At 40.1% G+C, this 25,988-nt stretch overlaps 2 protein-coding genes across 3 annotated transcripts; one reads left to right on the top strand and one right to left on the bottom strand.

The window, feature by feature from the left end:
• Window positions 1-1,758: 1,758 nt before the first annotated feature.
• On the top strand, window positions 1,759-17,455 carry LOC140924082 (uncharacterized). 2 transcript variants are annotated; one of them, XM_073374079.1, is made up of 13 exons: window positions 1,759-2,295; window positions 2,423-2,473; window positions 8,484-8,702; window positions 9,467-9,564; window positions 9,921-10,000; window positions 10,414-10,511; window positions 10,876-10,966; window positions 12,041-12,104; window positions 12,742-12,874; window positions 13,379-13,479; window positions 13,935-15,221; window positions 15,676-15,792; window positions 16,530-17,455. In XM_073374079.1, the coding sequence occupies exons 1-13, from the start codon at window positions 2,184-2,186 to the stop codon at window positions 16,728-16,730; spliced, it is 2,652 nt and encodes an 883-aa protein (XP_073230180.1). In that variant the 5' UTR covers window positions 1,759-2,183; the 3' UTR covers window positions 16,731-17,455. The 2 variants fall into 2 exon arrangements, with proteins under 2 accessions (XP_073230180.1, XP_073230181.1); XM_073374080.1 differs by lacking the exons at window positions 1,759-2,295; window positions 2,423-2,473 and adding an exon at window positions 6,878-7,006.
• LOC140924083 (uncharacterized) lies at window positions 17,217-25,866 on the bottom strand. The gene is made up of 10 exons (XM_073374081.1): window positions 25,801-25,866; window positions 25,521-25,693; window positions 24,501-24,630; window positions 23,083-23,612; window positions 22,243-22,311; window positions 21,483-22,052; window positions 20,552-20,608; window positions 19,889-19,931; window positions 18,817-18,881; window positions 17,217-18,247 (listed from the first exon to the last, which is right to left on the bottom strand). The coding sequence occupies exons 1-10, from the start codon at window positions 25,816-25,818 to the stop codon at window positions 18,127-18,129; spliced, it is 1,776 nt and encodes a 591-aa protein (XP_073230182.1). The 5' UTR covers window positions 25,819-25,866; the 3' UTR covers window positions 17,217-18,126.
• Between the last annotated feature and the right edge of the window lie 122 nt (window positions 25,867-25,988).

Genomic DNA, 25,988 nt, shown 5'->3' with positions numbered 1-25,988 from the left:
CTACGTCGTTAATAAAGCCTTAGGAGAACTGTTTTGGGCACGACAAAATTAGAATTAACTTGGAAAAACGTGTTGGTTACAAAAGGCATTCAATTTCAGCGACAGCGACCAAGAACGACACCAAGAAGATGCCGCAAGAAGACCCTGAAGAAAGGCTTACCATGTGCTTGCCGCTGTGCTGGTGAATGTACTGTCATGTAAACGACATGAGACAATACCGGCTCCAGGCCCCTGGGCCAATCTTGTCCGGGCCACTTGCCCGGTTTTTTTTAGAGTGTTTGCCTCAACTGCATGAATAACCTGCCATCAAGGCTCGGAGCCGTTTTTAGTATCGTCACGCAACGCTCCTCCCCAGAATCCTTTGGCTCTTTCGTTAGCTAATGGTCACTAGAGGACTCGTGGAACATGAAAATTTCAATATAGGTATTACTGAAATTGGAAACCTAACAAAATTAATTCTGTATTATTTGTGTGTATGTGGGTATGAACTTTATTCAGACTCGGGCTATAGAGTAGCGCATAAGCGCTGGTAATACCGAAAACATTTTTATAAAAATTAAAAACTGATGAAATTCTCTCAAACCACATTTGTGCTACATGTAACTCTAATCATCAAGAATAAGTTGCAGCGCGAGCAAGGCCTTTATTTTTGCGAGAGAAGAGAACTGGGCGAGGACGTGGCGTCTCCTCTCGCGTGCCGCACACGCGTGTACTTTTCACAATAACCCCCGATTGGAGAGCTTGCTCGCAGGCTACGCGTGGTTCCAAAAAAACAGTTTTTCTGAGTTCCTAGGCCGACAGAAATGCCACCAATTGTTTTGTCACTTACTTTTAAATTTGAGGACGGAATCCTATGGTGTTACCATTCAAATCAGGAACCTCTTTAGTAGAAAGTTTTAATGGTACTAATAATATCTTAGAATTTTACAAAAGGAAGCTGGAGAACGGTATTAGGAATGTCTTTTGAACGTTTTATATTGGTATCTTGGTATTCAAGTTACCTTTTCACACTCTGTTGGGCAGTGTTACATGACAAGTGCCGATGCTTATCAAGTGACAAGGACGTTGGAAAATCTGTACAATGTAAAGAATTTTAATCGAATTGAAAGTCTCCGGAAAGCCGTTTTGAACGCTTAAAAACTGGTATTAACCTCTACACCTCTAGGGCCGATCGATTATCCAGAAGTGTTAATAACTTCTAAATTGTGTCGGAACGAAAATTTCATGGTGTGACCATTCCGTGAAACAAAAAAAAAAAATCTTTTTAGCAGTTTTCTCGTGGAACTCTTTGTCTTATAGAATTTTATAAACTAAAGTTCGTTATTTTTCTCAAATTTTTATGTTTGGCCACCATTGGACTGAAAAGGTTAATGTTTTTTATCTTTATAAGTGCGTTGTCAGTCGATCAAGTAGGAGATAACGAGCTTATTTGCATGGCACGTGATTGATAGAAACGTCATCATGACGTCAAATTGTAGGGTCAATGATTTTGTCACCAAATGGGAGGTACAAACTACTCTACATATCGATTGTTTATATTATAAGGGACAACCAAGAATACTGGAATATTGTTGTAAACGAACTGACTTCCTGGATGGTTAAGTGGATGCAGGATTTTTCGTGACTTCTAACATGCCAAAGTTCGGGGGCGAGTTGGTGGGCTAAGTAATCTTTACCACTTACGCATCAACAAAACTTGTTGTTTTAGCTGGGAGAAGGTAAAGTTCACAAAGAGCAAACTTAGCTAAGCAATAACAAACAGGAAAGATCAACAAATAAACGGATGTATTTTCTGTAGCAATTAAGCAAATCCTTTGTTCTTTTCTTTAAACCTGCCAAGTAGATTTATCCGCCATTCAAATTGTGCGGTGTATGAATGGTAATCGAAGCATATCATAGTGCCTTGAGGGATCGGCTTAAAAAGCAGCGATTAACTTCTTAGCAATGAAAGGAGTCGATTCACGGAATGAGTTCGCATCTGACAAAGGGAATACAAAAGACTTGGTTCTGTTTGTGTTAAGACGCTGAAAAGGGTTATTTAGGGAGAGATATGTCGTGACTAGCTAAACTATCAGGCCGGAAAATCATGTATAAAAAAGGTTAAAATAACTACACGAATGAAGAATTGTTGTTTAGTTGCATTCGCGTGAGCAGAGGTCACATCGAACAGATCAAAAAGAAATATGTTCTCGCAAAAAGGAATACAGAGACATCCAGTGAAGGAATGGAATGAAAGAGAAGTTTATAGATGGCTCAAACAAAAGGGACTTTCTAAACTTTGGCGACATTTTCGTGGTATGCATACGCTGCTGAACTTAAATCGTTCGCCTCGGCGGTATACTTAATTTGAAACTTTTTCTCAAAACTTGAAAAGTCCAAATTTAACAGTGAAGAAGATCAATGAAATTTGTTTCGATTTCAGACAAAAAACTCGATGGAAAACTCCTGCTACAGACTACAGGCCAGTATCTTGGTAAGTATCTCATACCTCTTACACGGTATCAGTGACTATGTACAAAGATATGCTTATTTATATCCTATACATACAGATATCGATATAGAACCTTTTCAAACCTAAGTCTTTGCTTTAGAGATCAAAACTATAACACTTCTCATGTATTCACTTAGAATGTTTGTTTCTGTTAATCGCGATAAAGCACTCATATAGGACTTTTAATTAGTGCTAGATAGGTAGCCGTCATAAACTATAAACATAATCGTCATTCATTACCGATGGACAAATCGACACGTCCCTGAAGACTGTTCATCCATATTTGTCACGCGGATTAACGGTGGCTTATCTTTGAATCCTACACGACAAGAAAGCTTATAAATACCTTTTTTTTCCTATCACGCCAGTAGATATTATTAGTACATGTAAAAATTATTCTGACCGTGAATGAACAAGGCATTGTGGAAACTCAAGGTTTAGGTAGAGTTTCCATAACTTGTCCACTCTTGAAGTTTGCTATCTCTCGAGAAATTAATAGCGAAATTGGCTGACATTAAGAAAAGCGATCAGGCCTGCCTCCTTCATGATTCTTCTGGCAACTTGATCAACTAATTCTCGTTGATGGTTAAAATCACAAAGCGTAACCATAACGTGAATCTTGTCTACAAGTCAAAAGTATCCCGAAAGCAGAGTGGTTTAATATTTAAAATCTTTTAAAATGGAAGCTTTTGAGCGCAGGACGTTCTCCTTTTAAGTATTGAAGATCCTAAACTAACTTCACATCAGTACTGAGATAAAAATCCATGCGATTTGAATCTTTCACCTAGCTCATTCAAGTATAAAACGCTACTGATTGGGCCACAGTTCGCTCCGATATTGTTCACTAAGATTTACAGACCTTTGTACAAGTTTGTTCCGCATCTGAGGACAATGTATAGATAAAAAGCTCAAGTTGAATCATTTACTGAAATACTACGACAGGTTAACCCAGTAACTGCCTGAGTAGTCTATTCCCGCTGACCGGAGGGGTTTTTTAACATTTCTTCTCACTTCATGAACAAGAGGAGCAAACCTAGTTAAATCGGTCTAGGTAAGAAAACAAGTGGTTCAGGTTTATAACAGCACCAGTTAATAAGTCCCGTAATTTTTCGTTATCCTGTCAAAGGATCACATATACCAAAAAGGTTACCTTATTTTAAGACCAGGGGAGGAGCGAATAGTATCCCATGATGCATTTTTCCAGAGGCATTACGCAATATCGCAGTCATGGCAGATTCCACCGTGAAATAAGGTCGTTTTCTCGTCGCCTTTTTTCTCATTTGTGTTCCAGTAAAAGTAAGAAAATTGCATTATTTTGTTATTTGACATGACTTCTCCGATTTGCAACAGCTTCGGAGCGAAATTACAACATAGAAACATTTATTTTCATTGTTTCACTTAGTCTTCTTATCACAAAGTGTTCAGTGACCCACAACAAGGTCATGAATATTTACGATTTTTTGAATTATATGTTGAAGTCTTCCAAATGTGGACCTCACGCCGGCAAATTGAGGTCCTGAATATTGTACAGGCTAAGAAGTACCCAGAAGTACCCACATTTTGAAGACTTTTTTATCGAGCAAAGATGGCGGAAAATTTCGTATCTTTTATCACATTTCAACGCCATGTGTGATAATATATGTGTTGTATGTGTAAAGCCTGCTGAAGGCTACATCTGTTGGGCGCTTTCAAGAACACTTTATACCAAAGCAATCACTTTGTATTTTCATAGTGGTTATTTTTAAAAGGAATTTGACTATAATTATTTAAATTAGAACAAGGAGCGGTAAATATTACCGTGTGTTTCAGTGTGATAGGAACCCAGACAAAGGTGCCACGCAGCATGCAAGCGGCACAACGAGGTACAACGCTAAACAAGCCTGCTCAGAAATTGAAAAATATATATATCAGAAACTTTAATTATTCAAAAGAACAGATCAGTATTCTGGTCAGGAAATTTCCTTGAAGATTGCGTGAGTCAGTACCGGGTAGATTCAGAGGATTGTTTGTCGCATCGATAGGTTAAATTTTATTTGTAACTGCAGTTGTAAATTGAGCTCCTTTGAGCGCGATGCTGAAATAAATCCTCCTTTGGCAATTACCTTCACAGCGTAGCGGCTGTTTTGTTGGAGCCACTTTTTAGATCAGTCATGGTTTCGTTTCTCCTGGTGAACCTTTCAGTTGCCAAGTCTCATACTTTGTGTTTGTAGTTGCGACCGAGCGCACAAGTAGTTCTCGACAGACCAGTGAAACACATGTAACCCTTCAAAGTAACGTTGAAATTCTTCTTTAAAGCACAATGAATATCTGCTAACTCAATATTCTCAAAAGCAGAAGCTGCTGAACCGAAACATGTTTGGAAACCATACACATCGAGCAATACCATGCTCATTACGCGCGTGCTGAAGAGTAGTGATCATGATATGTCACGTACGCAGTGATAATATAACATGAAACAAGGTGCATCATGGGATACTATTCGCTCCTCCTCTGTTTTAAGACCTAAGCATCTCGAAAATAATGCCCCATCCCCCAACAACTATTGCCTATATAAAGGAGTCCCCCCCAGGTAACACTAGTTGTTTACGTATCTAGTAACTTTCTTCGTGCCCTCAATGTTCTAAGTGTGTGTCAACATCCCTTTCAATGTAGGTCACGTCCTACGGTTGAATTAAATAAAAATTATCTGAACAACAACAGTTTTAACAGCAAGGAGTCACTTGAATAAACTTAACACGGTTGTGGCCAGCTAACCTGAAATTTCCAAATTTTATCAACAAAAGAAAGAGAGAGCTGGAGAGATTTGCCGACGAGAAAACTGACTGGTAACTTTTATCTCTACTCAGCTACCATATAGCAAATTACGTGATCGAGAGAAGACAAACAAACCGATTTCATTCGGTTTTTGTTTGGTCTCATGAATGATGTCATAACCATTAACAAGCCTTCTTGATGGCCCTTTTAGAGGAAAATATTTCGGCGAAATTTATACTTTTAAAGTACTGCACTAGTTCAAACTACTATGGCAAGAAATTAGCTGTTCTAGACTGTCGGGAATTCAGTTAAGTAGGACATGAAAGGGAGAACTGACACGGCAGAAATTTTGGAATTCAGTTCACTGTTGCCTCCTTATTGTAATTATAATTACAGCCTGAGTGCAAAGTCTTGTGCCTTTATAATTACTATAACAATTCTATGAACACCACACTGATCAAATCACGAACGCAAACCGTGCGTGTCCTCACTGATTATAACAGGTGTGCATTTGAAATTTGACGTCATATGAATTACTGTTAATTCACTGACATTCTTTCGAAATAAAGTATTGTAAAGGAAATAATAATAAAAAAGGAAAGTAAAAAATAGAAATAGGACAGAAAAAAAAAAACACTAACCACGACCAGTGATCATGTATGACTTTTTTCGGAGTGTTTACTTCATTATTTTGAATAAGCATTCTATCACAAATGGAGATTATTTCAGTTTTTGTTCTTGTGTTATTTTCTTTGGATGTGACCAATTATCCAGAAATTTAATCACAAGCAACTGCCCGCCAATTTGCTAACATGGGCAGTCATAATTTATCAGCTGTCTGATCATAAAAGCTTGCCTTTTCCAACATAACGGACGAAAGGCAGAGTCTACCAATATTGATAAGTTGAAAGATGTAAAATCGCTACTTTAAACTCAACCAGTAACAGTACTATAAGGCTAAGAAAAAAAAAAAGACATCCTTTACGAATAATTTCAGCAAATAAAAAGTCGGAAAACCTCACAAGCGCCGCGTTAATTTAGTTGTCTGATTTATAGTTGCTGTAAATATTTAACTCATTAATATCGCGTGTTCTGTAACAGTGTCGCGTGACTTCACGAAAACAGGGCGTTCTTAGTCGTGATTGTGAAATTAACAAGTTATAATTTCTCGGGAAGAAACATCTAACAAATACATCTAGCAAACATCTGGCAAATATCCATGGACGGGCGAGAGAACTAAGTTTCGTAAAGTTTGGGAAAGAGATTTATTCACAAGCGTGACTTACTTTGACTTTCGGATCTGTCGGTTTGGGTTCGGATTAGCGAGGTGATTAAAAGATGCCGCGAAACGTTTTTAAATAGAACCGACTTTCCGGTGTATTAGGGATTGATTAAATTTGTTTGGTGGTTACTGTCTCAACACGAAGACAGTATAGTTTTTGCTGGTTTCGCAAGTGATGCTGGAATACAAAACACATTTTTGTTTTTCGATATATAAAACGGCGAAGTTGTTTGCCTGTTGCTTATACGTCCATACGCATACCTATAGTCTGCAATCAATTTTCCCTATGATTGGTGCCTTTTTTGGAGTGAAATCCGCAGTGGAATTTGACTGATATCGATTACATCTGACTGGTATCGAAATCATCCGCCGTTGCTCAACGTATTCTTAGCAGGAAAAACCTTTATAGGAGCTGATTATAGCGACCACAACGTTTGAAAAGATGAGTCTCTTCTTCTCAGACTGTGGACTAAGCAAAGGTAACAGTTTTTTATGTAAAATTCCAGTTAACTTGATTAAGGTGCGAGGAATAAACAAGCTCTTTGTATCGAAATACAACAGTTCCCATTTAACCACCATTCGTTGAGTTCAACGAGGTAAAAAGAGGCAAGCCTGAAAGTACCACAAGATTCCCGTTCTGGTTTGGTGTTTGTGGACAGAGTTCCCGATAAAGAGCAAAAAAGTAAAAGGCTTAGATAAACGCTTACATTTTTTTATTTTAAGATCCAAAGATGAAACGGGAGAGATCAGAGACACTAATATTTGTCTTCCTAAATCAAGGCGTTTGTATGTATCAGTCATTATTGCAAGACACGGTCACGAGCTTGAAGTGCGTCTCTACTGTGCAGTAAGGTCTAATGAAAAATATTGATTTCTCGTGGGGTGCGAGGGAGAACATGATATTCATAATAACTGCAATATGTCTTCTTATTGATTTGCCTGCACTTAGATTTATGTGCTTCAAGTCATATGCAATAAGGATATGTCATAGCTATATAAAACAGTAACGAAAGACATTTAACTTTAGTCCGACCGCATCTTGAACAGACTCTTCGCAGATTGTGATAATGGAGGTACCCACAAAACATTCCCCGAATGTCTACACCTTCTCTCTCGCTGGGATTGTACTCTCAACAATTTTAATTTTGTTTCGTCACAGAGCAGATACTATTTTTTCTCGATTGATAACGAACCTCAATATTGTAACAGTACTAAATAAGTACGAAGTACCACATCATCGGAATAAACAGATTTTCAAAGATAGGAAGAGCCACTATGAGTTATGACAACAAAACGTTGGCAACGGAGAGATATTATCAAACAAAGCATTCAGTCAGTAGCAAATTAGTGAATTTATCGAAACAGGGAAATAGAACTTATCACCTACAAATGGCGTGAGGTTCAACTATTAGATGTTCTTGATGATAACACGTAATTAAACACTTCCATTCTCTGAAACTCACCAGATTCATTTGGAACGTGTTTGTCTAAACTAAATTTTTTTACCTTTATCAATCGTAGCCCTTATAACACTGTTATCGGCTACGGTCAATTTGCGAGTTATTTTTCTCAGTTTGTAACTCCTTTCAGTTTTCAAAGGGTAAAATGCACAAATATATCCGATATTCGCAACGGTTCTGTAACTGTCCCACCACAAAAATCACACTGATTAAAATGTTTAAAACTAAAATAAAACTATACTAGGTGTCTGCGAACAAAATCATTCGATGCCTCTCAACCAAGGTAGAAGGACTTTCTAGTTTCTCTTTTCTCCGGTTTTTCTTACGTGGGTAAATATACCACCAGATTTTGCCCTGTAATATGCCACTAGTACTAAAACATTTATTTAAAGCGGTAGAAATTATTGAAATGACCAACCTCCTTAAAATCTGTTCACTTGAGTGCCAACTGGAATCGTCGTTGCTGGACTAACGGGTCTCAAAATCTTGTTTACAGATCGCCTAGGTGTGTCAAATCCAACAACACGTGACAAACTCCTTGCCGCTGTTCACGAACTGAAATTGTTTGGGGGTCCAGTCCCGGATGAAAGGCAGTTCCGGTTAAATGTGTCAGCAAATAATAACAACGGGATCAGTCCAAGAACGAAGAAAAGGTCTCTTCCGGAGAGGCCCCCCGGCAATGCGCACCTCTTGTTTAAAGAAATACTTAATGAAGGTAAGCTCAAATCCGATCAATTTAGGTTTCTAGGAAACTGCCCACCTACCCCTCCCCTAAGCCAACATTTTGCCCTGAATGAGAAGTAAGTGTTAATGTTAGCGTAGGGGAGGGGTAGGTGGGCAGTTTCCCAGAAACCTAAATTAATCCCTCGAATCCGCCTCCAAAATTTTTCTTTTTCGTCTCCCAAATCACGAGAAACAAAGGTAAAATTTGAACAAAAAAAACTTTCTTCTGAATTCAAACGTCGCAGGTTACCCTTTCTTATGATTTCTAGTGGTGTGGCCTGCATTGTATGCACTGAACTATTCAACAAACTGACGACAATTTTTGATAGCCCACACTCTCGTAAACAGTAGCTCTTGAAAAAAAATGACTGCGCATGAAATTGCATAGCTGTTATAAAGAATAATAATGGTTCCTTGAATCAGTTATTCCTATCGTTTACGTCCTGATTGAAGACACAAAGGTGCTGCCTAAATGACCTTAGCACTCAACTGACAGAATTACGGAAAGCAACTTCAATTTTACGTTAAATGGGTGTGGCACTCCCCCCCCCCTCCCCCGTCAAAAGGGATGAGGCAAAAGTAGATCTTTCCGGTCCTTCTGTTGCGTGGTGCAAGAGGTGTGGCGTACAGTTGGACCCTCCACAACACGCGCTCTCGATCTTCTTTCTTGGGTTAAGAAAAAAACTTAAACGCACGAGTTGAGAGTGTTAAACTGAATTAGTTTGATCAGCTTTTATGACATTTTGTTTTTTTTAGGTACTCCCTCCTCGCGAGGTGTGGAAGTTGTTGAGCGCAAAACGCCCCAAGAGGTACTTCATGAACAGAACGACCAAATGTGTCAAGAAGTGGAAAAGGTAAGAAGAAATATCAAGGACAGTAAAATGTACAAATACATATATGCATAAAGCCGTCCAATAGGATGACTTGAAAAGTCTAGAAGTTCGAATTCTTTTTCATTTCCCTGAGGGGTCCGTGTCTGTAAACTAAATAATGCTGTATAACTTTGTCCATGTTAATGTTGAGCATTACTTTACTGGAGAGCTACAATAAAATTGTACATTGGTGTAAGTGTGCTGTGCGGCATTATGAGCAGCATGGTAATTTTTTGTGACTGATGCATATCGTTCCTCATTGTTTGTGCAAGAGAGAATGACAGCAGAGGTGCTTGGGGGTGCTTCATGGCAATTGACATAAGAACTGTCATTTTCAGGGAGAGGTTCTAGTACATACAGCTGGACTTCAGTTTGACATGGAAGATATAACTGTTGAAATCACCAACCATACGACAAGGTAACTGAAAAATATAATGCTCACGCTTCGCATCGCAGTTCTCTCGCGCCAATGAAGATGACTGTTTGTTGGAAGGTTGTTGATGTGGTGAGGTGAATCCTTGAACTTCATCGTCTGTTTGTCCTAGCAACCACTAAAGGTGATATTACATGAGACGATTCTCAACGACGATTTTTAGCGCAACACAGCGTTGCATCATTGTTGCGACATTGTTACGAATGGTTGCAATAGTATTCCAATATTGTTCCAATATTGCAACGCTGTGTTGTGCCAAAAATCGTCGTTGGGAATCGTTTCGTGTGGCATCACCTTAAAGGGCATGATGTCCATTTAGAGAGAGTGGACGCTGTACATGACTAAATCTTTGGGTCAAGAGTTTCACAACTAATTGAACCGTTTTTGTTTTCATATAGCAAAGAACTTGTTAGTTTGCTTCTGGCTCAGTGTAAAGTGGACTCCAAGGATCCGAACCTTTTTTATATAGCGGTGGAAACTAGACTGCAAAAGAAAGGTAATACTTGCTAATTTCAACGTACCAGGGATCAAAATAGGGCAACGAGAACAGAATTTTAGACTCGACGTCTGGTCGATTGAATATCAAATTCGGGGGCCATTTTAAGCGAATTTCAGTCATTTGCAGTTCATTTCAGTTGTTTCTTCCTGGTATTTGTATCTTAATCCTTGTTGAACGATGCCGAATATTTTCTTTATTGCACGTCTCTGATCCCTAGTACTTCACGATTTCTTGTGATGTTACTCATTTTCGTCCTTGCTGGACGTTTTTTGACGATTCTTTTGTGTTCCTAGTGACAATATTTGGCCCCAGTTCCTGCACGCACAACAACCTTCTAATTCAATGTCCATGTTCTATCTAGATTCCAGTCTTCCCATATCTCAGATGATGGTCCTGGTTGATGATGATCGTCCTCTGGAGATTCAATCCCGTCAACCATCAGGAGAAGCCAAGTAAGTACGAAACAACGCTTTAAAACGAGGCTTGACTACCCACCTACCCCTCCCCTAACCCTTTAACACTTGGCAACCAAGGTAGAGATGTAAATACAATATTACATGCGTTTAGGAAAGGCATATAAACTTACTTCCAAATGAATCAGTATATTAGTAAACATATACCAGTTGGTACACGGATAAGTATTTTTTTTTATGGGGACAGAGCTTTAAGGGGTGTCTTTTTTTTTTACATCTCTTCCTAAACAAGGCGCTTCTGCAGCAAAGTAAGGTTAAGTCTACGTTCGGGCCAAGTGACCCATCAAGCCGGCGCTTATTCCTGTTTCCATGGCATGAAGCGTCTAGGAATATTGCTACCCCACCTCTCCCTGGAAGGGAAACTAGTCTGTGTCAGGGTTACAACTAGCATTAAATTTGCCGGAAGCCATTTATGCACCGGTGTGGTGTGAGGTACTGTGGATGTAGGGGTCTTGCCCAAAAACACAACACAGTGACACCGCCGAGCGATGAACCTGGACCACTGCAGCAAAGACAAGTCAAAAATAAGTTTACAAAGAGCAAGATAATCAATCGTGCAGATTTTCACGGGAACGTTACGCGAGATTAATCATCTGTGACTTTCCTCGTGGAAAAGATAACGAAAGAAAAAGGCAACGCTGTTTTTTTTATTTTCAAAGAATTACTTGTTTCTTCCAGTTGTTTTTTGGTACAACTTGATTTTGCTGACGAGTTACCACTCGTCAAAACCGGGCATCGCCTAAAACCCCTTTGGCGGAGTCACTTGATTACGTGGTTCTGATACGGTTCAGTTATGAGTACCAAGATAATAGACATATTCATACGATGTTACTTAGCTACGTGATATCACACATGGGGGTACGTGATATCACACATGGGGGTGAATCATACAACAAGTTGCTATTGTATAATCTAGCGTGAATGATACCGTTTATTTAATTATTCCGATACATTCAAGCTGTGCAATATTTCGAGACAGATAAGCAAAGACAAGGTTTCTGATCAGGCCTGATATTATAACACCTAAGTGAATGGCACTGATATCCGTTTTAGATTGCATCTGAAGATGAGAAGTGGAGGTCTTTTACGCGTTCAAGCCGGGATACTTAGCCCTGGGGTAAGTTTGCGACTTACTCGCGCAATGTAAATTATGCGATTAAGATCTGTCGATGTCATACCAGCGAAGCAATGCTTTACGCGAGGCGAACAACCTTAAAAACAGACCTAGACAAGACAGATCACGGTTATGTCACTGATGTTACGTGACTCGCCCAACTGGACGCGCATTTTCTCCAACTTGGCGTGCGTTTCAGCAGAAGAAAAACTGCCGGACTGGCTCCTCTTTGGATACGAAATGTTGGAACTTAGTGAACATCTGCGCTATATTTATTGCTTCATTTCATTACTGTGAATTTACACAGAGAAGGGAAATTAAGTTAAATTTTATTGGCACAGAAATAAAAATAGTCCAGAAATTAATCAAAAGTTGGGGACGAATTTACGTTAAAGTAATGCCAACAGGCTAGTCTTGACAATGACCTTATCCCAAGTGTTCATCTCAAAAGTTGCCACTACCTAGACTTGGCCTGTGTACAGAACCCCCCCCCCCCCCCCCCCCTTAAATAAACATAGTCGTTTTAGTTTGAAGGGAAGGGACGGCTGCACGGAAAGGCTACCTAGACTGAGTCATTCAAACCGAAACAAGGATTGCGTCAAAGCAATGCAAATGATATACCGTGTCTGGTATCTTTCAGGCAACCTACAAATGCGTGCAGATATCTCGTCAAACCAGAGCCGATGAAGTTGTGAAGATGATCTTGTCTAGCTATGGCAGCGACGAACCTCCTGAAAAGTTTGTTCTCGTGGAGAGTTTGTCTGATTCGGAGGGTAAGTTGAACATCCTGTCAATTTGCAACGGTATAAAGGTGAAATTTTTGTCAGTATTGGAAAGACTAATTTTTACGCCAATCATTCTTGGTCCAACATTTTTGCGCGTTAAGTGGACACAATTTGGAGCGAGAAGACGTCGGGTCTTTTCGAAATACGACAATTTGTTACCAGTAAAGGTGGTGATACGCGAAGAAAACAACTAACTTGTAACGACTTTGTTGTACGCGACAAGACACACAAGAAAGTTGCTCGTGTAAGTAGACCTTTGAACGCAGTCCACGAGTAACTCTTCCTTAAAAATGAATAACCTTGATCCTCAGGATTCTCCACTTCCGGTTTGCTCCGTAGCGGAAGTTGGACCTTGGAATGTTTGGTTTGATTTATTTCTTTAAAAACATTTTATTTCTCTGACTCAGTTCGAAGGGCAATAGGATTTATTTATTTCCTTCTATGCGCAAAATCCTGAGAAGAGAAGCAATAAATGATACGATTTTCTTGCAGTTGGTCGCATCTTGGAAGCAGATGAATGTCCTCTTGAGGTACAGTCACAGTGGGAGCTTGGAGAGCAGAGAACATTCACCTTAACACTTGCTGAATTTGAGGTAAGTTTTCAATTAACAGGCGATCATTATCAACTCTACTACTTTCATTATCATCGCCGCCTTTCACGGGAGAAGGCGCATATCGCCTTGAAACTACTCTCTATCAACTCTTTCTGCGCATGCGTGCCGAAGTCTCCCTTTTTGGACGACAAGGACCAAAATATTTTATCTGGCCAATCAGAATACGTGCGGAAGAAAGGAACCAATCAGATCTCCAAGTAATTTCATCTAACCGGCCCCAAAGGCGGGAAAATGCGCGCGATTATGTTTTGTGTGTGTGTCTTTTTTTGTTTACTTTCACAAGAAGATGAAATGAAATGAAATGAAATGAAATGAAATGAAATGAAATGAAATGAAATGCAAGGAATCACTATTGATTACCGACTTTTTTTTCCGTAAACGTTTGCTATACTCTGGCAGTTAAAGATTGACAAAATCCTTCTAATGCTTTCTAGGGCGTTCTTCAGGGTGAAGACAAGGACGTGTCACTAAACGGAGAAACAGAAGCTACGCAACAATCTTCCACTGACTATGACAAGAACAACGAAGACCAACCTATGAACTCCTCTTCCACAGAAATCGAGGAAAAAGAGACTACAGAACAGATACGCAGACGAAGAACTTCAATAGATGCGTTAGATTTACAACTCTCTCAAATTAATCAGGTGAATGAAGTCAATCAGGTTAAACGCAAAGTTTCCCAGATTGATAACTTGAGGCACAAGTTTCAGGAGTATCACCGGAAGCCAAGTAGTGTTACTGCGGTTGACGAAACAGCCATTTCCGGTTCCGGCGAGGGACCGAAGAGGCGTAAAGTTTCTCAGATTGATCGCTTCAGAAGCAAGTTTCTTGAGTATGCGCACAATAGTGGGAAAGGAGAAACTGGTGCTCACAACACGATAGACGAAGACGTCAAAGATGGCGATAATGCAAACAGAAAAAAGACGCCTCCATCACGCGTTTCCTCTGATAGCGAAGAATTGCCGCGTTTTTCTTCGTCCCCTCCATCGCACCTTCGTAACAATAATAATCACAACGATGTTTCACGCGAAAATGAAAAAAACTGCGGAAATAGACTTGAAGATTCAGTTGATAAGAACTCAAAATCAAATCGCCTTAGTCTTGCGAGTGTTCTGAAACATTCCAAACTTGTTACAGTGACTTTAAACAAGCAACCGGGCGAAGGCTGGGGATTAGAGTTGGTTCATGTCACCAGAACAGGTTCCCCGATGAGCGAACACGAAAATGATGCCATAGACGACGAAAAGGTTGTGTACGTTCTCCACAGCGGAAATGGACAGAATTCTATCGTGGGAACTTCTTCCGCGGCTGATTCAAGCGGAGATTTGTTTTCTCCATCAGGGATCAGCACTCCGCATTCTCATAGCTCATCTGGGTCAAGTGAGCACGAGATAACATCAATTCTAGGAACATCATCTCTCGTAGACAAGTCTCAAGACATGCGGCATATTTTACACAAACAGAGCCTTAAGAGAAGGAAGATTGGCACATGTAATCAACATCTAAACTTTCCTGCTTTAAGTCCCATTTTGTCGAGGCCGGGATCTGCGCCTGCGGGGGGAGAAATTAACCCTCTTCCTCTGCGACCTTCTTCTGCGTTTGCGCAGTGGAGTAAAGATGGAAGTCCTCAGCCTCGTCCTGGAGTGCGAATAGTTGCACTGACCGAGGGAGGGGTTGCAGCAACAAGTGGTGAACTGGCTGTAGATGATTTAATCGTTGAGGTGAGCGAAAACTTTTTTTCGTTAGATCTTCGGGTATATTGTCACGTAATCACAATAAGTGGTTCCAACGTGTGACCAAGCATAGACTGCAAACAGAGACGTATAGGAGAAGACGAATAGTCCTGAGCAGCGACTTCAACCTGCAGCCTTGAGCCCTTTGGGATGCTTATTTGGAAGTTTCTTCAAGAGGAACGACGCAAAAGAGACGAGAGCTCATCAAAGACTCACTAATAATCACCGAACACAATAGGAACATACTAAAATATTGTCATACGAAAATGAGAGCAATTCGGGGAGGGTGTGGGTGTGGGGGCGGAAGGGGGCGCCGGTATATATACAGCAATTATTAACAAGTTGGCACTCTCTCGAAGACTATCGCTTAATGTTTAGCCTAAATATAGTTTGACTAGGACTCATTCTGAATTAAAACATATCTATTTCATTACTGCTTCAGATCGACGGCAAGTTTTTGCTCAACTCTCCGCTTGAGCCCGTGATCGCTGCATTGCAAGAAACCAATACAGTGACAATTGTGGTGGCTAGAGCCCAAGCTCCTGACACAAAATCAGAGGTATGCTTTCAGTTGTGTTGCTTGATTGGTGTTTGGTATCAGAGACTTCGAATGAACGCAAAAAGCACCTCTGCACAGGCCACAATCTCTTCGTGTTCCAGTGAGGTGTAACACACCGGAAACGAGAGCAAAGCAACGGAATCTGTGAACACAGACGCATATTCCGGAAACAGCGGTTGAGGCAATAGGTGTTACACTAAAACCAGGAAAACAGGAACGCGAGGACTTTGTTTCACTTTGGGGTGGTTAAGAGCTTGGTACCTGATAAATGTTTTGAGCGTAGGTTGCTAGCATTCCCTCGGGAATGTCCCGAAGGCGTAGCAAACAACTTCGTTCTCAGGCTCTCTCTTCTTTCCTTCCCCTGGAACAGGAGAGAGAGATAGAGAGCCGTCTTTCTCACTTCAGCAGGGAAGAGGAGGGACTGGGAACGAGGTTGGCTAAATACAGAACCAGCCTCATCTCTCCAGCTCCTTTGCGCCTCGTGTTGCTTGCCCTCTCGCTCTTTACGCAAAGAAAAGGGACCACTAGCAGTCCATGTTGCTGGTACGACCGCAGAACAGTCTTAATCGAATATCGTGGAATATTCGTACTAGTTTGGTACGTGATCCCTACATTCGGTCTTTGTTGAGGGTAGAGTGGCAAAACAGTCTTAATCGAATATCGTGGAATATTCGTACTAGTTTGGTACGTGATTACGGCTCTAATTTACTCTTGCCTTTATTTATTTATTTTTTCAGGAGAAAGAAAACGTAACAGATTGTAAGGAAGACATCAAAGCGTTGACACTGCAGATACAAAACCTCGTCACTAAAGTCAGTGAAATGCAAAACGACTTAAAAAAGAAAGAGGACAAGATAAAAAGTTTAAAGAAAATGGTGAAGAAAAATAGTGCGGACAGCAAGGGGAAAATTTACCAGTCTGTTCAAGTTCTTGTATAACGCCACGACATCAAATTAGCCATTTTGTTACTTGCAGTGAAATACATGTTAAGATTCTTCATAGATATATCGAAAAAGGGAAATATATGGCATTCTCTGTAGGACAAAAAAGATATTACTTACTTTCATTCTCCATCCTCTGTACGCGCATCTCGGTGAAACAAAAGCAAACAAACAAACAAACAACCCACCCCTCCCATAACACCACTGAAACCACCATCCATCGTCGGTAAGCAATTCACGATTACAAACCAAACAACCCACCCCTCCCATCAGCATCACTGTACCCTCAATCCATTTCAGTAAACGCGTCACGGTCAAAAACCAAATGACCCATCCCTCCCATCATTTATAAGCTACCCTAACCCTACCATGCACAAAGGACAGAGGAGGTCGCTTCATATTCGTACAAGAGAACTATGACAAGCTTCCGTCCATGTATGATAGAAACTAGCCCATATCCAAAAGAGAATATTTACGCTTCAATATTTAAATTATACCAACAAGGTTTACTACGGCGAAGTAAAATAGAAGTAAAATAGAATATTTTAAACTTACATGTTAAAACAGTGTTTAGAGCAAAGAGTATAATTAGAGAAAACACGAGGTGTTTGAACATATATTTTACATAAAAACGTTTAGTAATTTTGTGCCAAGAAAGGCAAAATTGTACTGCTTAAAATTATTTTTTTACAGTGGCATAATAGACAGTTCTATAAACAATGTACGTGACTGCTCATGTCTATTCTGTCTTAAGTTTTCTTACAACCTCAGCTTTACCATTTGCGCCGAGCCCCAAACGAACTAGTTAAAACCCAGGATCTCTCCTATCTCATCCTTCGTAGTGAGAGAGACTAGCCAAGAGGAGTGACTTTGGTTACAACGTTGAAGCTCAATAAACTCATCCCTTACTACATTTTCGGATCACTTGTGCAAAGTCCATTTTGGTTACAAGTAGATGTGAAGAGTACAACGCTGACTCATAGCAGTTAGCGTGAATGCAATAAGAAGTCTGTTTAGTTGCTAATGAATGGTGCTGACTCTTCTAACACCATCAGTTCCCGAAGTAATCTTCGTTGACCTGCGTAGCATCTTCGTAATTCCACGAAAATAGCTGGGATGCTGCTAGAGCATCGCGGGAGTGGCATTAATGGGATCTCGGTTGGGTTGGGTGATAAGAGATCTTCCTGCCTTTCCAACTTCACATTAAGTAACCGAAGCAAGGTGAACTCTCAGGAAATTCTTCGGTTCTTAATAGTTAAAGATTCGGGTGTTCCTAAAGTGTTGAGTACGATTCATTCTTCAGAACATCCCGTTAACTCTCAACGACAGTCCAGCCCTCTGTTTTGTAAACTTTCGACAGATGTTCCGTTTTAAGTAGGATGTGTCTCGCAGGTTATTTTCCCAGAAACGACTCTAAAGCCACCGCGGTTCGTTGGACCGAGTTGATGTTACGACGAATGCGGTCGCTGACACTAGACGTTGTCTTTGAGGAAAACGACTGAATTTTCATGTCACTGGTAAAGTAATAGAGAAAATCTCTTTAGTTACCGAGCACAATTTTCCCTCTTGCACTAACGCAACTCCTCAGCGAGACCATAAAAATTCAAGTCCCGGTTGAAGTTGGCGGACAAATATTTGTCGTCTTTGTAGCAAGTGATTCACGTAAAGGACTGTTCATGTGACACCCAACAGAAATGTGGTCGTTTCGCCCGGACTTGAGTCAATTCGCCCGATGAAATACAACACTCTAGGACAGGGTAAAAATCCTTATCAGAGACGTTATTTTAGTTAAGCTAGGATTCCACATGTGCATTCCCTGTCTTTATGCTTGTTTCTTATTTCTGGCTTAAAAAACGGCAAATACACATCGAGCAAACGAACTGTTCTCGGGCGAAACGACCTTCGCGCGAAATGACCTTATACCCAATCCCGATATCCAAACACCTCGAGGCTGCGGGTTGACCCCTCGAAAGCTGAGACCCGTTTTCTTCTCTCTTGTTTGTCGGTGTTTGGATAACAGTAGAGTCACTGCTTTTCATGTTGGCTTTCAACCGGCATTTGTAGGGAGTATATTAGAACTTACTTTAAGAACGTTGCACTTTTATCTTTCTCCATGGATTCTTTGGCTTCTAACCTGGCATCCTCTTCCTGAAATACGTTAGTAAAAACGCTTTTTTAATAATCTGAGTGGCTTTCGATTTCATAAGAATGTTACGGCAGTTTGTTATGCTACTATTCTACCCAGTTATGGCAGTGAGCTTGTAGAATATGGCGTATGAATACTTTTTACTCATATTCACCTAATCTGTGCCAATAAATTTTTCATGTTTAAAGAAACTTCCTGTCGTTTCCCTAAGTTAGAGATGAGAGATAGATAGTTTAATAACCAATACATTTGTTACTTAGGTTGCTTTCCGAAAGTCAGAATTGGCTGGCCAGACCATGGCCGGACCAGTCATTTTGACAATGAAATCGGCTTTTTCCAAGAGTTTTCGCTGGAAAACTATTTCCTTTAGGCATAATATTTAAGATTTGATTGATCTGACTCATGGGCACCCAACGAGGATATAGTTCAAAACCACTTAACATAGCATTGTTGAACGTATTTTAGTATTCAAACGGTAGATATACGCATATTTTTATCCCCTAAAAACTTTTCATCTGTTTGGATTTCCTAGCTGAAAGTCTAGTGATCCGAAAATTATAGGGATAAAAACTTACCTTTTCGAAAATTTCAGCCAGGAAAAGGCTCCTGAAAATTCTAGGTGGCCTTTTTTAGGGTCAAAATCGGTTACAAATGGGTAATTATACCATTTTGTAGATGTTCGAAAATCCTAGGAGAGGCAGGCAAGTAAGAAATTTTACAACAAATGCTCCGAAAATTCTAGATCTCAAATCGTCTTCCGAACAGATATTTTCCCGAAAATTGCCGTTGGGTGCCCCTGCTGACTGGATACCGACAGTTATGATTTAAAGTGAAATTCTCATTAGGACGGTAATAGTTTGACAGCACAGTTCTGACAAATGGAAAGCGCCTTTACTCATTTGGGCTTAGTTGAGCATATTACAGGCAAATCTTCATCCATAAACAAACATATGTTTTGCTGAGGTTTTCATTGTCATTAACGATTATACGAAGAAGAGACTTCCCTTACCTTGTATCTTTTAATATTTCTTCCTCTCTGATCGTCTCGCCACCTACAGCGTAGGAAAGAAAGATTAAAAGATTAAAGCTAAGACAATTACGTCAAAGTAGCCAATAAAAAAAATTCAATTCCACACCTTCAAGTTATCCTAAAACTAAGCCTTCAAATAAAATAGGAAAATGCAGGGCAAGTTCTGCTGTAAAATCTACTCCATAGGGAAAAATAGAGCCAACTTCAAGGAATTTTATTTGAGGCAAAGTTAAGTGCAACCATTTCTTATTCTACACAAAATTTCCACAGAGATGGGTACAACTAGATAGTTGTTTTATAACAGACTAATTACTTCGGGGAGCAAGTGTGGCACAGAGGTGAGAGCACTCGTCTCCCACCAATGTGGCCCGGGTTCAACTCCCGGCGTTGACGCCATATGTGGGTTGAGTTTGTTGTTGGTTCTCTCCTTTACTCTGAGAGGTTTTTCTCCAGGTACTCGGGTTTTCCGCTCTCCTCAAAAACCATCATTTCCAAATTCCAATTCGACCAGGAATCAGGTAGACAAAGAACCACTATGTGGATGTGTTACCCGCAAATTGTTATTTATTTATTTATTTTATTACTTTGCAGCTGGGCAGATAAATAAATTTATTTTTTAATCAAGAGAGTCAAACAACTTACTTGGCATTCTCCATCATTGCAGCAAGACGTTTCTCTTTCTCAGCAGCATCCATTACTCTGTTGTATCAGATTAATTTTAGGTTAGCAAAGTACACAGTTTTGTTGATATGAGTGACGTGTGAGTCTCTGAACAAAACCCTATGATGTGTCTGTTCATCAGTACGAACACCCTTTGGCAGTTCTACTGCAGAGTGGTATTTGTTTCCCAAATTTTACAACATGACATTTGGAATTTTTCTATACAGTTCAGTTGAACCTCTATTAAGCGGCCACCCTTGAGGTACTGGCAAGTGTCCGCTCAATGGAGGTTTGTCATAAATTAGCATAATCTTTAGCAGAAACATCACTTCACTTTAAAACAAACACGCAACGGGAGCAGCATTACTCGTCCACAATCAGTCGTTACCTTCTATCTCAGACTGATTTTTCTTTTATCATTCTCATACTGGTATTCTTAAAATAAAACCAAACTTAGTCTGTCAAGTGCTTGATGGCCGCTTAATAGAGGTGACAACAAAGGGAAAACTCTCGTTGGGATGGCCAAAAGGTGGCTGCGGCAGCTTAATAGAAGTGGCTTAATTTCCCATTCTTTTATACAATTATTTCTGAACTCTGATTACTGCCCGCTTAATAGAGAGAGGCCGCTGTCAACTTTTTCCTACCACCATCAGCAGATCATCAAGAGTAAAAGTTATGAGAATTACCAAACTGATTACCAAAGGGAGAATACTTTGATCGTACATCAAATTCTCTCAACTATTCTCAAAAGAAATGTATGGAGATCAGTCAGGAGAATTTGTATGTGGATCTTGAGGCTTAAAGGGTTAATAGTGGGTTGCTTAATGGAGGTTCAACTTTAGTTTTAATTATGGTCACCCATGGAAGTGAGAGGGTTTTATACCAAAGTTTTAGGCAATAACTTTAATCTTACTTTGTAACTGCTGATCCTCTATTTTGTGATGCTTTTCTTCTGTCAGGAGAAGGAGACTTCTGTACTTTTCTTGGGGGTGTGCTTGAGTGCGACTGAGATCTATGCCTTTTGTCCTTTGGAGGTGAACGTGAGGAGTCGCGTCTGTGTTGTTCTCTCCTGGGAGGTGAATGTGACGAGTCACGTCTGTGTTGTTCTCTTCTGGGAGGTGAATGGGTGGAGTCATGTCTGTGTTGTTCTCTCCTGGGAGGTGAATGCGAGGAGTCACGTCTGTGTTGTTCTCTCCTGGGAGGTGAATGCGACAAGTCATGTCTGTGTTGTTCTCTCCTGGGAGGTGAATGCGAGGAGTCACGTCTGTGTTGTTCTCTCCTGGGAGGTGAATGTGACAAGTCATGTCTGTGTTTTTCTCTCCTGGGAGGTGAATGTAAGGAGTCATGTCTGTGTTGTTCTCTCCTGGGGGGTGAATGTGAGGAGTTGTGTCTTTGTCTTTGTAATTCTCTCCTTTCTCCTTCTCTCCTTGTCAATGGTGATCTCGACCGTGATCTTCGTTGAGGTCTTTTTTTGTCTGGAGATCTGGAAAGTAAAAGAGGAAATTATCCACTAAAGACTTGTAATTACTACGTTATACAAAAATTAACACTGCCCCATACAAGTACCATTCCTACAAAACTGTTATTTTGTTGTTCAAACCCAACCCTACTCCACTGAAAATTATAGGACTTCTACTAATCTATTGTCACAACACTTAATTTATATTCAATACCTATGTCTTTTGGAGTAGTGGTCTCCATTTCTGTATTGTGGCCTTCTCTCATCCTCATCTTCTCTATCCCTGTAAGGTAAAAATAATAACACTTAAAGGTCTAATTAAGCCTTCTTTGTTATTAAATGCCAATGAGCAAAGATTTTACATGTATGTGCATACTGTTCAATTTGTTTAAAAATGTCATGAATTACATCAATTTTTGAAAAATAGATTGAACTTACATGCAATTCGATTGCATAAGCAAAAATTACCCTGAAAATAGTGCAAACTTAAAGCAAGGAGCAGACATACACCAACCCACATGACAGCTGGCCAGTACCTCACTCATACACGCAGCCATATCACGCAGGCAGTGGCAGTCATGGACAGCTGTTTCGCCCTTATTGAGCTAACCAGAATGGCAAAGCCATTCGGTCGATGAACGGGGAAAACCCATGTCTTAAAGACCCTTTACTGCCGAGGCAAGTGCAAAGCACTCCTTTAAGCACCAGCTCCATACAACACATGTGGGAGCTGTTGGCTGGAAACCACACAGTAGTTCTCCCACGACATGTGCCGGGAAGACGGATCATGGATTGGTGTATGTGTGCCACTTGCTTAAAGTTTGTCTTTTGAAAATAGTGAACTAAACTGTCCTACTGCATAAAGAATTTGAAATCCCGACTTTACATAGTAAATTTTTTGAGATATTGAAGTTCGCGTTTTTGTCCGAAGTTGTGCACATGTCATTTTGCATAAAATTTAGAGTCTTATAAACAAACTTATACAGAGGGGAATAAAATTTAAACCAAGGAAATTATTGAACCACAACATATACGACACATTGCAGTTACCTACCGGTGATGGTTTCTGTGAATCCCATTCAATATCTCCTTGCCTTCTCTCACAAGCTTCTTCTTCCCACTTTCCCTCATTCTCTTCCTGGTATCGTCATCAGATTCACTGCTTCTCTCTGAGCGTCTCTCTCTTCGCACTTCCTTCCTGTCTCTTTTCACTTCTCTAGCATCATTACCTGATTCAACACTTCTTTCCCTGTATTTTTTTCTTTCCTTCCTGTGGTCTCTCTCTTCATCCTCCGACTCATCACTTTGTTCTACATGTTTCTCTTTCCTCTTCTTCTTTCCCTCTTTCTCTCTTTTACTCTTCTTTTTCTTGTCTTTCTTCTTTTTGTTTGACTTCTCCAAATTGGCTTTAAGCATCAGTTTTAACTGTTTCATTTTTACAGGATTATTCAGCAGTTCTTTTCTTTTTTCCTCTTCCTTTTTCTTGATCAGAAACAGAGGATCATCTCGCACTTTGGATGCCAAGTCATTTGGCGTGTTAGCACCTGAGTCATTCATGAAGGATGCCCCTGGAGCAGTTGAGTCCTTACAAAAAAAAAATGGCACTGTTACTGTTTGTTTACACCTTAACCAAAAAAAATTGATTATTAGCCTTGATAAAAAAGATTAACCTGAATTTAATTTAATTTGGACCTACAACACAGACATGTAACATTGACATATCACAGTTCAGCAAAATACAGGTTAAGGTTTCACCCCATTCTCATTAGCGCATTGTCTTGGGTCTCAAATGGCCTTTCAAAGACAAATCCCAGAGCAAAGGTAGTACAGTGGTGAGAGCACTCACCTCCCACCTATGTGGCCCAGGTTTGACGCAATGTAGGTAGAGTTTGTTGTTGGTTCTTTTCCTTGCTCTGAGAGGTTTTTCTCTGGGTACTCCAGTTTTCCACTTTTCTTAAAACCCAACGCTTCCAAATTCCAATTCGATATGGAACACATGGACACATAATAACACTTTAAGCCCCAAATATCCACATGCAAATTCTCCAGACTGACCTCCATACATTTCCCATAGAATAAGTTGAGAGAATTTTTTAAAAGATCAAAGCACATTTTCTAAAGTGATCATTTTATCAATTCTCATAACCTTTTCTCTTGAGTATATATTGATATTTGTAGAAAAAAATTAATGTTGGTCACTCTTAGGATGTAAAGGGTTAATGAGTTCAACAAATTACAATTTATTACTTCTGGGGAACATTTATACACAATTTCTAACAGCAGTCAGTGTATCTTATAACTTTTATGAGTGTTTTATATAACATATGAATACTCAATTTACATCTTTCAGTCAATTCTCCCAAAAACACACTGTATTTGTACGTAAGCATTCCTGTAAGGTGTACAATTCTTTTTCTCTGATCCTCACATAGCATTTACATTGTAGGGTGATTAAAATTTAGAATGACTCACCTCTTCATTGTCCTGTGCCATGGGATCCACAGCTTTATCCACAGGCTTACCAAGCAAATACAACTCATGATCAACCTGTCCTCCCGCAGCAGCAGCGGCATACATCCAATCAAGTCGTTCACCTTTTTTCCTTTACAATGAACAATTATTATACAAAGACAAGTCAGCATTAATAATCAGCTACAATGGTCCCCAAGTTCTACAATCGGTGACAAAATTGTTGAGACATTGTACTCAAATAGGGTAACTTCAGAGAACAAAAGATTCCGCACCCCTCCACTGACCCCTCCATTCAAAGTTGGGGTGATTGTTGTTTTCTATAGGTAGCTCGAACATTGGCACAACATTGCATGGAGGGGATGGGGGAGGAAAAGCAATATTTCCTCCTTTTGAAGTCAGTAAAAGATAAAAAAGCCAAGTTTTGGGCGAAGTGTCTCAACTCATTTTGTTGCCAATTGTAGTTCCTGGACACTGCCTCAGAACTAACAAATAAAGTGCTCACAACGGCACCTGGATACAAGGTCTCAACCTTGTACTTGGACACTGGTACTGTGCTTAAATTTGGATGGGGGTACTCCAAAGAAAGTTTGTACACATTATGCCCAGCAGGTCTTGTACAGCGCGTACCAGGGCACAGTGTCCAAGCACCAAGTGTAGACGTGGTCCAATGTAGCATTCACAATTTGTGCCTTGGATTGGTCCCTGAATGTGGTACTCGCTGGGCACTAATGTAGGGCTGACACACTGTTTTTTCAAGTACTCATGCCAGAATTATGGCACAGTACTCGGTGCTCAAAACTCAGACACTAAAGTGGATACTTTGTACCTTTGAGGAGATACCTTCTGTTAGTCCCGAGGCAATCCTTTGCTTTGCACATCCATACCCGACTCTGAATATCGCAACTGAGAACCTGGCAAGGGTACCAGTTAAAGTTGTTTCTATTCAGCTTTTTGACAGCAAATAAACAAAGCACTCATTTAAGGCCTACAAATATCTATGTATTCAGCTTATGAACTTACTTCGCTACTCCTTGTTGTACTGCATGCCTCTGCATTTCTTCTCGAGCTCTCTCTTCTTCCAACTCCTTCCGTAACTGCTCGATTTTCTTGGATTCTGCCTCGGCTTTTTGCTCTGCCTTCCATACCCTCTCCACATTTCGTAGCGTCTGGGGATGCCAACTTTTCTTTAAATTCTGTTTAAAATAATCAAAACGATCAGTTAACGATCCAGGTCCCCAAAAGCACCCTTAAGTAAAAGAAAACCGAACATTTCGATTGTATTTTAAATAAAAATCGTTACCAAATCGCCTCCCCCCATCTTGAGATTTTCTTCGTTCCCCCTGCGTATCCTACGTCACTTTATGATTGAACAGCGGCAGGCGGAATGACTCATGCGCCTTAGTAGTCTAGTACCCAGTCTCTGCGGTCATTTGACTTCATCCGAACAATCGGTCGAGAAAAATATTAATGTAATATTGATTGAATTTC

This window comes from Porites lutea, chromosome 14 (genome assembly GCF_958299795.1).
Source record: "Porites lutea chromosome 14, jaPorLute2.1, whole genome shotgun sequence".
NCBI lineage: Eukaryota > Metazoa > Cnidaria > Anthozoa > Scleractinia > Poritidae > Porites > Porites lutea.
Note: the sequence above shows the minus strand (reverse complement) of the source record. Positions and strands in the feature narration are given on the sequence as shown.